At 45.9% G+C, this 17,847-nt stretch overlaps 1 protein-coding gene across 2 annotated transcripts in view; it reads right to left on the reverse strand.

Annotated features, from left to right (window-relative positions):
* Positions 1 to 17,847, reverse strand: part of LOC144722650 (rho GTPase-activating protein 7-like) — a 155,299-nt gene that overhangs the window by 103,988 nt on the left and 33,464 nt on the right. The window contains exons 1-2 of one of the 2 annotated variants that reach the window (XM_078600919.1): positions 12,062 to 12,430; positions 126 to 290 (exon numbers count right to left, since the gene is read on the reverse strand). In XM_078600919.1, the coding sequence (XP_078457045.1) occupies positions 126 to 287 (162 nt within the window). In that variant the 5' untranslated portion in view covers positions 288 to 290; positions 12,062 to 12,430. Of the gene's footprint in view, positions 1 to 125; positions 291 to 12,061; positions 12,431 to 17,847 lie in introns of those variants that run through there. The other variant, XM_078600918.1, reaches the window with a different exon arrangement.

Here is a 17,847-nt window from a genome sequence, read left to right on the forward strand (position 1 = left end):
CTTGCCAGCAAACCCGTACGGCAACTATCCCACGAACTTTGCTCCCGATTAAGTTCGCGGCCGGAACAGGGTCCCTGGCCGTAAACCGCGCGCGGCCATGTGATGGCCGAGTCAGCGGCACTCACGGAGCAGTGTCGGCGCTTGGGGGTGTTGGTGGGCGTCGAGGACGAGGAGGAAGGCCCGGACAGGCCTAGTGGGGCCCCCACCTCCAGGTCGAGCTGGGCTAGCTTCAGCATGAGCGCCGTGAGGGAGTCGATGCGCGGATAGCCTCTCCCCGCGGAGCTCATCTCCTGCAGGGCGCACAGCACCGGCACCACCGAGGTTAATTCACGGCTATAATAATTTTTAGCGTCTACAAGAGGATCCGACACTCACTGATTTGCTGTAGGCACTCTTACTGTGTTTGGTCGCTTCCCTGTCACTCTTTTATCGCCACTACCACGGTCGTTGTTCCCTTGAATGTAAGGACATAATACATCTGCCAACATCAATGACTTGTTCTGCTGGAATGGCCCTTTCATTTCATCTACTCATTGTGTTCATCGACTATATAGCAGGACAATACATTTACTTGGATCTCCCCCCCCAATTGCCTCAATAAGTTCTAATAAACTTGCTCAATGTAAAAAATGTGTGCATTCTTAACTGTTACACCACCATTGACACTCTAAGTTGCTGGCTGCTTTCTGTTGTAGGCTTTCGGGCCTGCGCTCAGCACCGTCTGTGCATCCACATTTAAATAAACCCAACCATCGCATCAACGTTGCACTTCAGCTGTAACGCAGCAGTGGCTCTGCCTCAAACGCTCGCCCACATCGAGAGGAACCATCGCGGCTGACACCGCGTAGGGCCGTGACGAGGCGCAGTTGTTAACTTTTCCACCTTCAATTCCCTGAATGCGGGGGGAAACTCAATCGCGGCATTACGGTTAGTCAAGCTACGTTTGTGCTCCATAAAAGCTGACACTGTGACAAGTTACTTATAAGGTGAAGTGCTCTGGTAAAAATCTATAAGTGGTAACCAATTCAGGCTGCTTTTTTTTTTGCTTCACTTAAAGCAACATCAAAAAAGTGTATTATGAACCAGCTCAAGAACACTTACAGCCTCTTCCCGGTGGGGCGAGACAAGGGAATACCAGCAAGGGGTGGCCGGAAAGGTGAAATGGAGAGCTTTCGCCAAGCGTGTTGGCTTAAACGCAAAATAACCAAAAGCTTTCGCACAGCATATTCATAAAAACTTCATATTTTTCAGCTGCGATGATGTGGAGTAAGTAGAACCCCCAATCGATGTTGGTGGTGAGTTATAAATGCAATTTATGCACCAGTCCCAGCCAACATTTCTCCTAAAGGGTGGTCTCCTGTTCTAAACCGAAACCACACACCTTGCTGGTTTGCAGTTTAACCCAGTCACCTCATCATGCCAATGACCGTCCCTATAAACTTCACTCTCTGAGGAACGTACTACAAACGTCGACATCGATCTAACTATAGGCGCAGAACGATGCATGAATTAATCCATTAAAATCCCATACGTGGCAATCAATTTCACATTTGGGAATTAATTGTTCACGATTTATGTAAATTATATGGTTTTACAGTTAGGATAATTGAGCAGACGAAATTGCACAGGTTTAACAGAAATTATTCGAACCAATACAAAAAATTATTGCAAAAACTAAAAAAGATGTTGATTATGCAACACAAATTACGACCTCGACTCGTAGCAATTGACCAATGTTGCCGAGAGGAGTGAATCATTACATGCATACCCACAGAACCCTGCCACTCGTCAAAAAACATGGGATGCACCAGCGTGAGGGTGAAACCCACTGCTCCGTCTCACCGAATTGGGCTGGGAAATTCACATGAAGCATCTGTCTGCTGCTCTGGGTGTATCCGTCACCGTTTTGCAACGCAGGTGCGTTTTGCAATTAAACAGACGCATATAAAGCTCAGCTACATACACAAAACCTTCTCACGAGCAGAGAGTTTTGTTCATCAACTGTTGAGCCCATTGCAGCGAAAAATGGCAGTAAATATGGCATGGAAACCTATGTTTTGCATCAGCAGTTATACAAGCCGACAGCACAGTACAGTCGACCGTGCGCCTGGGATTTGGAAGTAAATAATCACTCATACATCGGTCGTGATTGGGCACAGTACGGGGTGTGTCTGCGACTGCCATGGCCCAATGACAATTTCTGTCGCAGAGCAAAAACGCTGTTTTAACATGCGCCTTTCAGCCCCGAACAAAACACAAATATTCTATCGCTAGGCTACTGCAGTCATGTTACTCCAGGGCAAAGTATAAAAAATTAAAACGTTTAAATCTAAGGTTTTTTTGCAAACAGTTTAAAATGTACGTACATCTCACGAGGAATACAGTATAATTTCTGCTTCGGTGGACATATACGTGGAAAGGCTGGTCATAATAACTCAAATGAATTACTTGGTTTTCTACAGTCACTGAGAAGAAACACCTTGATATTTTGGCAAAGTACCCATAGTCAGGTGGTTTGCAGCAAGATAGTTGTAAATGTTGTGGGTTTACTCTCCAACACACCGGTGTGCTGAATAACGAATTGGCATGTTTTGCCTACGAAACAAACCTTACTAATTGGATGTGTCGGGTTGTGGCGGGTTTAACGACAAATTTATATTTACGCGATCTCACTAACAAAAAACTCTATTATGAGCAAGATAGTCATAAACACTAGAAAGTTTGAGTGTACAGATGCTTGGATTTATCGATTCATATTGGTTCTCAAATCTCATGGCACACAAGTCGCAATGCATAAGAATCAATGTTTCCATTGGTGTATGGTGTAACTGATTCACGTGACCCCTGCAACAGCGAGAGGACACTCCTTTCTTCACAAAGTCAGAAAAAAAGGTTATATTCTTGGATAAAATCGTGGCTCAACTAATTTGAATCACTAGGAGAGATGAATTGTTCTAACCCTGAGTAAGATAAAGCCAAATTAATGAAAGTTTGTAAAGGGGTTCTGTTTGATTCAAATACATTTCGGTGAACGTGTACCGTTAATGATGAATGATATACAGGAAGGGTAATTCGCCACGGACACCAGAACACACTGGCCTCCTCTTCCAACTCTTAGCATCCAGTGTAAGAGGCTACACAAAGAGTTCTACCAAGTCACCATGGCCTAAGGACACGAGTTTCAACACAACACAGCGAGGGACACAAGGTGCAGACGAAACGTGCAATAAAACAAAGCACAATGATGTTCGGGCCAATAATTTACTTGAACACGATGGAAAGCTATTCTGCAGTTTTTGACGACAGACACAGGAGGCCTTTCCAATGCAAGAACACCCCTCCATAGACGGTGGTACACTCCCATCTCTAACAACCAACACGTGCGTGTCCCCGTTCGTGCTGGCGAAGGCCACGCAGCCGGCAACAATCATTGCGGACCACTTCACGGCTCATAACGTGGGAGGTTCTGAATTCAAATTTAGCTTTGGATAGAATGCATTCCATTTGTGCCAACCAATGCAGCCAACAGAGCACGTCAAAGAATACACATCAAAGAGTTCCATATTCGAAGAGTTCCATATTTCAGGGACTTTTAAAGCTGAACAGTAGGCGGAAAATTTGCTCGGTTTCAGGGTGCCGTAGCCCCATGTCTCCCCGTATAACATCCCCCTTCCCGCGCCGCCACCACCACCACCGTGCAAAATGGATTCGGTAATCGTGGAGGCTACGCAAGGCCACATCAGGTGCCTCATTGTGAGGGATCTTGTAGACAAGGAGCAGCTGATGGAGCGGCCACTTTTGTTTCAAGAGGATCCCAGCTGAGCCTTTGAAGCCGCACTGATGTCGTGGCGTTTAGCGCTCTGCAAAAAATGCCACGCGTTTTGCAGATGCTGCAGTCTGTTGGCTGCCAGCTCGATAAGAGCCACCGATGCGCAGCGCTGCAACTGGACGGATGGGTGGAAATGAGGGCTTTGTGAAAGGACCCGTGTTTGCCGCCCACCCAAAGCCAGCTCCGACCGTGGGTGCTGTGGCCCCACGGCTGTTTTCTGCTTGTCAGGCAGTTTCAAAGTGTAGCCCCTTGTTTAGGCGCACTCAGGGCCCGAAGGTTTCTGAGGCTGTTATAATCAAGCCGGCACTGCAAAGTGCACTGAATTTACCGATGTTAGCATGAGCTGATCGACGATTACAGATCTCATTTGCCTCGTATGAACATCCTTTTTTACATGCTTTTATTTAACTCACTCTGTGTGTTGTTGTCGTTGTTAAATCTAGATTTGGAGGTTTCGTGACTGCAGGGATCCATACTCTTTGGTTCTTTCAGTAAAGTCCTACGTGACTTTACCGAAAGAACCAAAGAGTATGTTGTTGTTGTCGTATCCTCAAATCTTGTAACTCAATTTTAACCCACTTCCAAATGTGGTATCGACTGCAAACTTGCTATACTTATGTCATACTGATGACAATTCTATATTCTATCATAAAAAAAAAATTAATTATTTTTTATGTTATGTTTCGGCTTGGGTCTAATTGTCCACGGTCAACTGACGTTGGCTGTAATTGCCCACGGTCCCTTACGTTATGGCAAACTTCGGGGCCACTTCCTGGAGTCGTGGAGTTCTTCCATTACTACAGTACATTCATGTTTATGATGTGACCATCGATCTACTGCTGGATGGAAAAGCGTGTTTTTAGAAAAGTTTTTTAAAATATATATTATTAGATGCTAATTCACGGGAAGTGGCCGTAATCCAGATATTTGATTGTTTGCTGCTGAGCACTGCTAACCAAAAAAAACCTCCCAATATGAGGAACCAAAATATAGAATTGTTAACTTTCTTCTACATCATCAGCAGACATCTATCTACTGTTTGATGAATACCTCCCCAAGTCATTTCATGATGCAACAATCCATCAAACTCCTGCAAACGCGCTGATGGATTCATCACCTCTGATCTCAACTCCTTCACTCCTCTCCTCCTCCACATAGAAAAGGGAATTTATGTATGCACACTATTAGTTTACTTTGTTCCACTGAGTCTGAATGCTAACACTAATCCCACCTGATTAATGTATATGGCATGTAACAATGCACTGATTCATCAATTCAATTTTAATCTATTGGTATATTTTGTCCAATGAAGCAAACAAAACTATACAGCGAAATCGAAAAAAAGGAATCAATATTAATGAGACAGAAACGAGCCGAAAAAATAATCCAATCTTTAGTGGCATCGTGACCCCGAAACGTGGCATTTCATGGGAATCACTGGAGTGTGTGAAAGTTTAAATGCCCAGTGTTTACACAGCAGCAGTCTGTACTTAAGAGTTTAATAAAAAACCAAGTCGCAAACTGCGAATATTTCACTGAAACAGCAAAAGCGGTGCGATTGCTGCCGTGCTAACAATAAGGGAAGGTGCCAAACTCTGATCACCTCCCGGAGGGACTCGGTGGAAAATTGGTTGAGGGTCAGATATGCGACCTTCTGACTTGACCTTTTGGGAGCCGCCCCCAACGTTAGCTGCCGGGAAGGAGCTGGCGCTGCAGTTTGGACCGGCGAGGAGGTTGAGTGGCACAGCACACTCCCGCGCGGCTGAGAGGTCGTCCTCTAAGGCTCCACGACGGCTTACAACTGCAGCCCTCACACTCGCCGTGCCGCCGCTCTCCAATCGGTCACATCAAGGCACGCTCATTCAGAAAATACACGTGGTTGTGTTGAACACAAGCTCCTGCAGGATTTGTCTGGCAGCAGGAGTGATTGAAATTGACCTAAATTCCTCAGGGCCATAGGAGTCACCAGATTAGTGTATGGGAGCGTTTAGAGTTATTTAAAAGTCAGTAAGAATCTCACCTGAACTAACGCTTCAAGCGTGCGCACGCCAGGGAGTGTGCAGGGGTTACCGTGCCTGCGTCAGAGTGGCTGTCACATGACCCTTGCTCTCTACAATAGACCAAACCCCGTCTTATCCACGGTGACATGGCAGGGGATTTATATTTACGTGTTTGCGGAAATTACTCCTGTTATCCACATGGCTATTTGTGGATAAACAAGAACAGGATACATTTTTCTGGAACTTTTGAGTTATGGCTCTTTTCCACCAAAACAAATATAATAACGTGATTTTCCATGGATCGATTCGGACACGTGGATAAAAAGTAAGATGAGTGGAGGTTTCACCGTACTCCAATAGAGTGGGGCATCTTCAGACTACGGTTGAGAAGGTCAAACTGAAAGGATCATGTTCCTGATTGAGGAGCTCCCTGCTGAAAGTGTTCGGCAATAACAGAATCACCCTTCTGGAGAAACTGAGGATAGGAATTCTGCAGCATAGGAACCCACGGGGTTTTGCTTGAGAGCATGTCACGTGGTAATGTCGTGCCTGTCGTACACTCACAAGTGCATTGGGAATGCTGTCTAAATTCCCCATTTCAGGTCAGTGCAGTTGGCAGTACCATACCTGAAGAACAGAACTGTGGACTAGCAACAGACGTCAGTCATATTACTTATACAATAGCGCAACCACTAACTTTATTAGTAGGAAATAAAAGTCAATAAAAATGATATGACCAGTATCACATATTTTTCCAATTATCTACGGCCAAGTAGGTGGTGATTTAATGCATTTGCGTACAGTACTTATTTTGTTACACGCGATATTTTTTGTTTACACTTTTGAAAGCCACTCATTTTGTTAGACGAACAAGAATGAGAAACAAAAATGTGTAAAGTTATATTGCAAACAAGAAATGTGTTTACAATTACTGACAGCCACGTAAGCACTCGGTTACATGTTTCGTTGTTAGTGTCATGTATAATATTTGCTTTTATCGCTGCAGAGTATCATCGAGTTTTAAGGATTTCAATAGGGTACAGTTCACGAAGTTTTGGCCAACTTTTTAAAAAATACCTTTTGTGCGTAGAAAAAAAATCCACAAATCCTAATAGAGCATTCTCACTCTCGACACAAAGAAACACACATCTTACTTGATGTACTCGCATCAACATCGACACCTTGATATTCCTGGTCCATTATCTCTGTGCAATCCACCAACACCACGTTCCACTCTCGGAACTAGAGGCATTCACCACTACTTCCATGTTCGTTTTCCTCGTGAGCCAGGCTACGGTACTGGCCCATGCTAGCTCGAGTCTCGCCTTGCAAATGGCCATTCAGCTTCCTTCTCCGCTCAACAACGCGTTCAACAAAATGGACCGGCATTTCAGAACTGAGAAGGCCACCACTTCCCGCCAACTTCCTGCAAATGCCGCCCCCCCTCCACCGCCCTACCCCGCAATTTATGGTTACACGGAATGCGGCAGAATTATTGCATGTTAACATATACATCGGTAATTTAGCGAGCGTGGCCGGTGCACATACGTCCTCTGCTAACACGCGATATGCGAGTCGCTTATTAAAACAAGACCGCTGCCCTCACCAAACGCTTTCCTGTTCCCATTTATCTTCATTTTTTGGCACTTTTTTTTCTTATTCCCTCTCCTGACTGCAGGCCACATGGAGGCAATTATTCGTGGTCCTGTGTTACGTTTCCTGGGGCATTCTGACGTCTGGCGCTATGCGCCTTTATGACAAGGCCCCCTGCACTGCCACCCCTATACAACCACCACCTATGCAATACAGCCCCCCGCTGCTGCCAACTCCTATATATACTCCTATATTACCTCCCCCCCGATACAGCCGCTCCCTATGCTAATGATGCTCTGCCGCCAATCCTTACACTGCCACCCCCTACACCACCGCCACCCCTGTGGGTTTGCCCGTTTCTCCCCATGGAAGCTCAATCAATTTTCCTTGGAAACTTCTAATCCATCTAAGTCCGATCCATGGCCCCCATTTCCCCGGTCAGTCTCCCCTCTCACGTCCCTCAGGCCTTCGCAACAACCCTCCCCACTACTTACCCCCAGCTTCACCCATACCTTAGCCACGACGTCTATTTTTTGTGATATTAAATAATGAAACTATGTGTGTGTGTGGTTAGGGCGATTGTTATTGCTGCTGCGAGTAAATCCTGTTTATTTTCCAATTTTTAATTCAATTTGTATTTTCTTGGGATGATTTATGCACCAGCACGGTGTAATTTTTATTCGTCCTGCACGGCTGCATTTTTTTATTGTGCAAAGCTGGAGAATTCTATTGGGAATTCATTGCTCAAAATGCTAGTTAGCGCAGTCAGCTAGAGTAGCATTTTTTGTGACCTGGTGCTGAGAGGAACAATAGATTAAGCGAATAAAACATTTTAAAAAACATTCAACGTGTACATATAATATATTAATCGGGAGCCATGAAAACAAACATTTCCCAAATGTAATTCCGATTGTGTTCTCGGGGTCAGGCCATGAGACCAAGCATGCATACAGATCTCTTGCGGCACAACCCTTCATGTTAAAGAATGGCCACAGAAGCAGATATAAGAGAACTACTTCAAAACGCCTTTCAAAGTCACCTCTGTTCCACACAGCAGGGGCAGCACTTTTCCACTTGACTTTCCACTGAGAATAATGTACATCGCACAACAGTCAACAAACTGATATTTTTGATCTGCAAAGCTGAAATTGTATCCCAATTAATCGAAAAATGACAGAGACCGGGCATGCGGCCTCCAAACCACAGGAAACCCTCCGCAGTGCGCACAAAGCATGACGACGCAATAAGGACGAGTGATGACAACTATGGTGTCATCAACGTCAAATAAAAGAAGACTGGGAACTTTATCGGCATTCTGCTGCCATTTAAAAACGAAATGCTGCATTAACAAGCACCTACAGGCCAGAAATGACACAGTGAAACTTAACAGGGATTAGATATAGACGATAATCAGAAGGGCGGTAACAAAGCGTCTGTTGATCAAACATATATTCATATTCTTGCAATACATGCACATAATTGTGCGTGTAATAATTTTGGTTTTTAATTCATACACGTTCCACTAAATAAAAACACGTCACCGCTGCAGCCACCAACTGGAGGCACTACCATTCACTTCAATCTTTAAAAAATAATCCATTCTTGGAAAAAACGCAACCCTAAATTGCGACAATGAATCAATTGGCTGACAGTGAGAGGAGGGGGTGAATCGGTCCACTCCCGTTGTATATCGGTACAGCTACAGCTCCCTAGTAAATCCACTGCTAGGGCCTCCCCACACCGCATGGCTCATTGGGATCACGTGACCATATTTGATCATGCTGGCATTGTGGGTCGGTGAAGGCAGGGATAATAGAATTGTGTAGTGCAGCACAATAATAGATTTTTCTGCACTGCCCTCTACTGACAACGTAGCCCCACAGCAGCCTATAGCATCTGTTTTACGTTCAGTTGTCACCCATCCGAGCACGATCCAGTCTCAAATGTGGTGATTTCATCCCCACTAATTATACAATTGAATTGCAATTGAATTGCGTCTGATTAGACGTAAGTCTTGAGAGACACAGGCCCAACGTTTGAATAAGCAAAGCAACCTACAGTTGATTGCCTGCCAGCTCACATTAACCAAATACAACCTTGGCCAATTGTGTGAACCTAAATGGCGATTAAAGTTAACTGTGTCTAGGGGTCACTAAAGTAGGTTAACATGTTCGCAAATTCCTCTTTTGTTCGCGCACAATGCTCTCATTATGAAAGGCCACGGCTGATTTCCCAGCGGGGACATCAGGCTCTGGTTGCGAGGAGACCCAGGGGGCAACATGAATTTACTATTTTTAAGATAGTTTCTAACAATGAAAATAAACCTTTATTGGGGGGGGGGGGAGTAGGAGGAGGCGGTGTTATTTTTACAGCGGTGCTGAAATTTACTCAGGTTATCTGGGACGAGCAATTTACAGCTGTGGCTTGTGCTTATCAAATCCACAAGAGTCACAAATGCCGTGGCCTTGATCTCATTCAAATTGGCCGCGGTGTGCGTACGTACACGGATACCCACATCCACTCAGAGGGTCTGGGTTCAAACTATGCTGTTGATTCATTAGTTCCGCATTTCGTTTATTGTTTCAAATAACGCTTTATGTGCAAAGTGCTCTGAGTGCATCGGAAGCTGCCTACGTTTCTGCTTAAGCTCTTAGCGAGCCCACGCGCACGCTCAAGATTTGTCCAAACAGCGTTTCATTTCTTCAGGATGTTTATTCAAGAACAGTCCAACTGTTCGTTTGTGTGTTGGCGCAACATTTTTTGTGACGCACGGTCCTGCTTTTCATCTCGAGATGGTTTTTGTAGGAAGAGCGGGAAGAAAGCTCATTCAGGTACAAAGACAGACGCGAGGGGATGAGCGCACATTCTGGAGCGGCACCTAAACTTGTGACGCCACAACCAAGGCCCAAGCACGCAATGATAAAGTCATGGCTCTGGAAGAAAATATGCCCAGAGTTGTTATGATATACAATACATTAATAACAGGCATCCCTTTGACAATCCACTGCTGGATGAAGGGCCTCTCAATGCCATGTCAGTCATCCCACGGTGCGCGGAGGAGTTTGTGATAGAGACCCAGGACAGAGTCGAGATTTCATTCGCCCACTCACGTTAGTCGTGGACGGGAATCAAATTCAGATCACGTGTTCATAGCCCGGGGCGCTAACCACTGTGCCACCGCTGCAAAATGGACAGTCTTAGTACACCTGGTTAAATAATAGTCATGATGACCTATCACCTGCTGATACCGAAATCAGCCAGGACAGGCAGGTGTTGGCACGCCGCTTCAAACAATTCGCCAGGAATGTCAGTCTCTCGCGAACCCCATTCCCAATTATTAGGCTGTAATGATGCTTTGATTCATGGATTACAATTGATCCCTTGACTGGAGATACAGGCGTGAAATAATACGTATAAGATACTATTCATAATACAAGTTTTTGGGCTAGCCTACGTGTTAAACCGCATAAGATACTATTATTTACAACGTACGCATTAGGTTAATGGGACTAATAAGCAATACAAACGAGAGTGTAAAAAAAAAGAGAAACAACTAAAATTATTCGATTCTTGAATAAAAAAAATAATGGCCTTGAATCGTGACAATTCATTAAATTGCTGGGGATTTGGAGGTCAATCGTTACATAGAGGGCGAGCCACAGGGTCCTAGTCCGCTCCCTGTGCATGCACTCTTGGGCCCTCCGCCTTCAAGAGTTGGGGAACTTCTCACGTCAACAGAGCAGGGGGAAATACGCCACCTGCTGCTCAAGAGGGCGTACTGCTGCCGGGCCTTCTGTCCGTGACACAGGCGGGTAATTATGATTTTTTTATGTCTCCGTGTATAATTATTGACTGTGGCTCTGTGGCTCTGACCAAAGGGGAACTCCGTGGCCACTCGCTTTGCTTGGGGTGTTCAAAAGACGCTCAGCGTGACACCGTCACGGCAGTGCGCGACAATGCGACGGGCAACGAAATGTTTTGACAACCCTGGACGCTATAGAAAAAAATGTCTGTCTGTTGTAAAGTTGGGCTTATTGACGACACATTTTGATGTACCGATTTTAAAGGATTGCAATATAGAAATTACTCCTGGAATTTGGTAAGCCAAATAACTCTAACATGTCAGAGTCTGTTCCAATAATGCCCCATTATTGAGACTCTCTGGTTATATTATCACCGTCATCACACTACAATCGGCCTTAAACTTCTCAATATGAACGTAATCATGAAAAATTACTTTTACAGGCGATGTCATTGTGACAGTTATTGTTTAATTCCAGTATTAGTCGACAAATCAGCAGCTGTAGAAAATGAGAAATAACAGTTACACTGCTTTGCTTGGCATGCTGCAGAAATATTCAAAATAGTTCAAACTCTCAATTACCCATCGGTGACAAAAAGTAATTTTGGCGAAATGTTGTTTACAATGGTCAAAAGCATCATTTATAGTTTTAATTCGATTAGCCTCCCGTCATCATTTTGCGCACCGCCAAACGTTCTCGGTTTTTATTTGGTGACTTTAAGCCGCGCTCAGAAACCCAAACCGCGTCGTTCACAGACACGGGAGAGACAACTCCTCTCGCGCGAATGTCACGCGCGGGTGGACGCCGCGACACGGGACAGCTATCCCATGCATCACCTGCTCGGGCACACATGTCCTCCGCTCCTGCACGTTCCTGCGGCGCCTCTTCAGCCACGACACCAGCACCGGACGCGTTCGACCATTAAACACGCGATGCGGCTAAATATTAAACTCACGGTCGTCGTCGTCCCCCCCCTCTCTCTAACTAACAAAAACTAAAAACAGAGCCCCCTAAAAAAAAAAGTCACGATAATTTTACGAAAGTGTCGACATAGAACAACGCTGAGGATGAATTCGCCTACATTAAGCGTGCGAGAGCGTTCGCGGTGTTCGAAGATAGAAGTTAAGGAAGGTGCAACGATAACGCGTCGACGAAAGAAAGGAAGACTGCTCTGTGGCTTCGCTTGCCAGGGTAGTGAACTTTACCCAGCAGTTCTAAGAATGCACCGGCGAACAATAAACCCCAAGACTGCCTCAGCCGCCAGCCCCTCGTGATTGGGGGTGCGGGGATCGTGAAGCTGTTGTCTCAACAACACCTTCTCCGGCCACCCAATAAACGACAACCATTGCACGACCCGCTGCGCTCGCGGACAGCATGGCTGTGTACAGCATATTTCCCCATTTAAGGTGGGGTTTTTTTAGACGGATTGTCCCCGAGACTGACAGTGAAGGACCGGTTAAGTGAGCGGTTAATTGATTGGTGATTTGACTGCCCGGCTGATTGATTAACTGGCTGACTGAATGACTGCCTTGTTAATCGTTACAAGGTATTTGTGGTCTCTCATCAGAGCAGGAAGTTCTCTAGTTTCATGGCGACGCAGGAATTTGGTGTGTGTTTACACTAAAGCATCTGTTTGTATACACATATGTGGCCAGCATTGTTTATTTTACACGTGTATCTGTACGCACAAAGGGACAAGACGGTTGAATAAATGTATGGATGCAAGCATTGCTAGCCTAAACAGTAACCCTACGTCATAACCCAAACCCTCGCCTAAACCACAACCCAAGTCTAATCCCTAGCTTACAACTTAACACGGAAATAGAATCCCAGCCCTTACCAAAACTCTGTTCGTCTTTATTCTACAACTGGCACGAACCCTGTCACTTAACCAAAACCTTGGTCCTCATCCTGACCCAAACTCGAGCTTTAGTTCTGGGTCTAGCCTCAACCCGTCAGATTCCACGGAATGTTTCCCAAAAACCTTTGGTACTACAGAAAATCAGTGCCAGCATCTGATACCGTTACAGATAAATAACAAGGCTCTGAATTTCGATTTAAAGCTTTCGTGACTGCAGGGATTCATATTCTTGGATCTTTCAGGTAAAATCACGCAGAAGGGAAATAATAAAATAATAAATAATAAAACAGCTTAAAAATACGCTGCCAAGCTTAGCGGTGTTCATTAGGACGCTGTCTTTCCGACAGCTCTGTTCTTCACCTGAGGACGGCTGCTTGTGTTGTGGCCGAAACGTCGTGAGAATTGTATTATGTTTTATTCTTATTATTTCCCTTCTACGTGACTTTACCGAAAGGTCCAAGAAAACAAGGCTCTGATTAAGGCACCACAAATTGGCACCGTCGTGCATCATGTTTGTTGTTTATATTTGAGTTAAATGTATTTTCCCAAATTATATATCTAACTGTGCCATGGCATCGTGTCGTAAGTGAATTTCCATTTTGAACTCTCGCAGAAAGCATTGCATCACCCCATGGTCATCGAACGACTTCTGAGATCCATTCAATTGCATGTTATCCATACGAGGAGCATTGCACCTTCTGGCATGCCCTTGCTATCGAAGTGTTCATCACATGACAATCAACCTGCCAATTATTTTCTTGTCAGAGCTTAATTTTATTTTGATTTAAGTGAAATCTAAACCTTAACACGACATTAATTCGTGCAGTCATTGATGACCACGCCGAGACCATCAAACCGCTACGCACGAGAACCCAGTGGAATAATAATGCTTGCCTGGAGTTGAACCCAGGGTATCAGCCAGGCTGGCTCAAGTTCTCCGACCTGGCACACGAGTCCTGTGAACCGCCCAGACACATCGCCATGTGTCAATGGTGACCGGCGCGTCGTTTCCCTCCCCCCTACCCCCCGCGCCTTGCACGCAGATCATCCCACCATTGCGAAGCGCATGCACGCTAATTTGAGGATTGGGCAATGGCAGGAACGCTATGTGGAGCGTCCGGGAATCCAGACAGCCCAAGTTCAAATGGCGGTTATGCAAACACCACGAGATAATAATGGCACGAGGAAGAGGAATGGCGGCGTGGGTGATCTAAAATGAAGGTCTCTTTGTGAAGCACGTTGCTGTCTCTGAAATGGATTCTTGATTCATTCCATAAATTGGATTACACCCCATTCATAATGGATTATAACACATTCCACCAATTCCTTCTCTTCTGCTCGAACTGCACGAGGTGTATCTGACACATAATGGGTAAAATGTGCCATGCGGGCAGTGCCCGTGACAACGACAGGCAGAAGTCTGGCCTTCTCTTCTAAATGGGAATATAATCGGTACTTTTCCAGCTGTTGGCTGGGGTTGGACTTACCCACCCTCCACCTCACCACACTTTACTGGACCTCTGCAGCATCACCCATTCATTGCTGTGGTTACATGGACAGCATCAGGCTAAGTGATTTTTCCCTGAAGTGACCACTGCCCTAACCAAGTTGAAACCTCAACGCTTCCTCATGGCAACGTGTCGTGATGCATCGATGCACATCGTCCTCAGTCGTAATCAATCTCAAGATAGTGTGATGTAACAATCCGTCAGTGTATATATTCAAACATTAATTCGTTTATACATACATGCATTAATTAATTCACTGATATACTGTACGATATATATTGTACGCTGCAAATCGAGTGGACATTGTAAATAACGGAGATTGTCACCTTCCTTAATAAACTACAAGATACGCTCAGCCATAAAGTGAGCCACACACAAAGATCTCCCCCTATGGACTGTTGGGGCAAGTGCTGTTTGCGAGCACATATTAAGGCCAGCACTGTATGTGGCCAGCACCACACCCGGCTACATCGATTACTCGTTTAAGGCGAAGTAAACCTAGAAGAGACCCAGCAACGATTCAGATAATCGGCACTTATGTCATCCATGGTGGGGGAACTGAACTCAGGGTGCCGTGTTCGTAGCGCTGCGCGATAACCACGACACTACCGCTTCCCCGCACACAACAAAGAACGTGAACAGACTGTTGGGGCAAGTGCTGTTAGCGCGCACCTATGAAGACTGGCATGGCACACGAGGGGGTGGGTGGCCAGAACCACAACCACCGCTCCCCACGGACACACGGACACGTGTGCGCGGAGCAAGAATCGCGTGGATGGCGAAACAAATGGAGTATATATAAATACATCGGATGAAGGACAGGCAGTGTAATGTGAGCGACACTGCGAGGCGTTTACAGCGGTCTCTGGGGGGCATCGGGGCCGTGTTTACGTTCGCCCTGGCGGACCACACACGCACGTTTACAGCGCACCGCGTCGCGCACGGCGCTCGGATCTGCGCACTCGCGCGCGGAGCCTTGCAAGCCAGGGGACCATCGGCCACCGACCCAGAACGCGTAAACAAACACAAAGCAGAAGCCCCCACGCGCTCTAAATCGCCGCGTAAAGACGGCCTCGCCACCAAAGCCACGAGGAACAAAAAAAAGAGCCCGGCGTGGCCAATTTATTTGCCGTGACCCCGTTTTGAGAAAGCATCTCAAAACTCCCCCATCTCTCCTGCGTGGCTCAGAGTGATGTTTAGACCGCCGGGCGTCTGACGACCAGAGGGGCAGATGTGGAAACGTGGCCGGGGATTGGACCCCCCCCCTCCCTCCCCTTGCCGAGGATGGATAGCCTCACCGCCGTCTCAACTCACGCACCTTGAGACGTAGTTTACGGAATTAATGTGAATCGCGATGAATTTCGGTCAAATACGTTGTTAACGTTTGTTTATTACCCCAACCCCGCCCGCCCGCCCGCAAGGCAACCGCAAGCGAGTCCCACAAACGCACGGCAGGGTTGGACCATGGTGTTCTCCCGCAGCGGAACATTGAAGTCCAACAAACGTTCATAAAACGTTTGTATAACCTCCCCCCCCCCCCATTTTTGTTGTTGTTATGTTGTTGTGCAACGCTGCGACGCCCACGTTCAAAGTCATCAAGCGATCGCAGCGGTGCTGTGGGGGGCCACCCAGCGTCTCTGTCATCTTGGGGAGATCCCACGAGAAATGGGAAATATTTCGCACTGCACAAATCATAACAACTCGTGCGCCTTCTTTGGAGCGAATAGCAGGCAGAAAGGTCGACTGACTTATACCGGGGAAACGCACCGGACTGTGGAATGCGGCTCTCAAAACCAGAAGTTCTTTCAGCCCTCTCTCTCCGCTATGAAGAAGGGCCATTTCCTGAAACGTTGGCCTTCTATATGTTTTTGTTATAAGAGTGTACATGGCGAAGCTGTAAGCACGATCTGAGCTTGTGTTCCACTGCCAATTGTCTTTTTTTGACTTGCTGCACTAGCAGGAGAGCAATGCAGGACAGTAAAAAAAATATTTACATCGATATGCAACCGCATCTCAAGACCCTACGTACAACAGTGTGATACGGGTATCCTGGGTAAAATAGTCTTATTTATTTTATATTGAGAAAGGAGTTGGTCATTGGCTCAGGAAAATGTAAAGATTGTGAGCCTGGATTTTACCAGCGGAAAGAATGGGGGAAGGGAGTTCCAGACCGCAAGGGCAGCAGAGGAGAAAGGATGGCCTCCCACTGTGCGAAGATTGACCGTGGGCTTTGAGTAAAAATCTTGGTTGGGGAAGTAGAGAGTGCATGGAAGGGAATAGAGTGAAAGGAAAAGAGATAAGTACGTGCAAGATAATCCATGGAGGTTCTGAAAAAAGGTGAGTGCGATCTTGAAATCGACCCAAGACTGGATTGGGAGTCAGTGGAGGGATCGGAGGACTTAGGGTGATGCGGGCATGGGTGTGAATTCTACCAGTGGCCAGAGAGAAAATAAATGTGCAGCGATCCATCTGTTCAGTGCAAATTTGTCTCGAGCTATTCACTTGCCTCACAGCTCCGCATCTCATTACTTAAGAAGCCCCACGTTAATGAACATTTTGTTCAGCAGAGTTAAATTCAGTTAAACAAACAAGTCAACGCCTGTGTTGTAGCCAGAAAAAAGGGGGAAAACCTATTATCAAACAAGTCAAAGTCGTTGCTTCATCCACAGTGAAGCTGACAGGATAAATGACCTAGCGTACATGTACACGTACTCACTCAGCTCAGAATGTTTTAGCTGGGATTATGGCATTGGAGGACCCTACGCAACGTCAACGCTGGCGGCCACGCACAGCTCATACGGGAAAGGTCACAAGACGGCTCAATAAACGTGCAGTGCCCCGCTTATCAAGTACTGGACTTTGGGGTCATTGGAAGAGCAGGTAAAGCAAACAGGGTAACAATGCACAATGTGCTGCTATGTGATGCCATCCGTGCCTGTGAATTATTGGCCCAGTAGTGTCGGTAGGCGGTTTACAATTCACGATTTATGACCAATAACATTTTTTCCCCACTGCAAAATCTGCCACTGGTTATAGGCCAATAAGAAGGGATTTTACATGTGCAAACCCATACATTTAGTAGGTCAGCAATTAAATTGTATATTTGGCGTGAGAGTGTTATTGTGGGAGTCCACAGTCAACGCCACAATAACATTTGTGAATGTGCAACATATCTGAACCAAGCCCTTTCGTTAGAAAGGTAACGCGCATTATTGTGCTCACCAAAAAATTATTTTCAATTGCTATGCAGGCA

Source organism: Lampetra planeri, chromosome 15, assembly GCF_965212315.1.
Source record: "Lampetra planeri chromosome 15, kcLamPlan1.2.h2, whole genome shotgun sequence".
Lineage (NCBI taxonomy): Eukaryota > Metazoa > Chordata > Hyperoartia > Petromyzontiformes > Petromyzontidae > Lampetra > Lampetra planeri.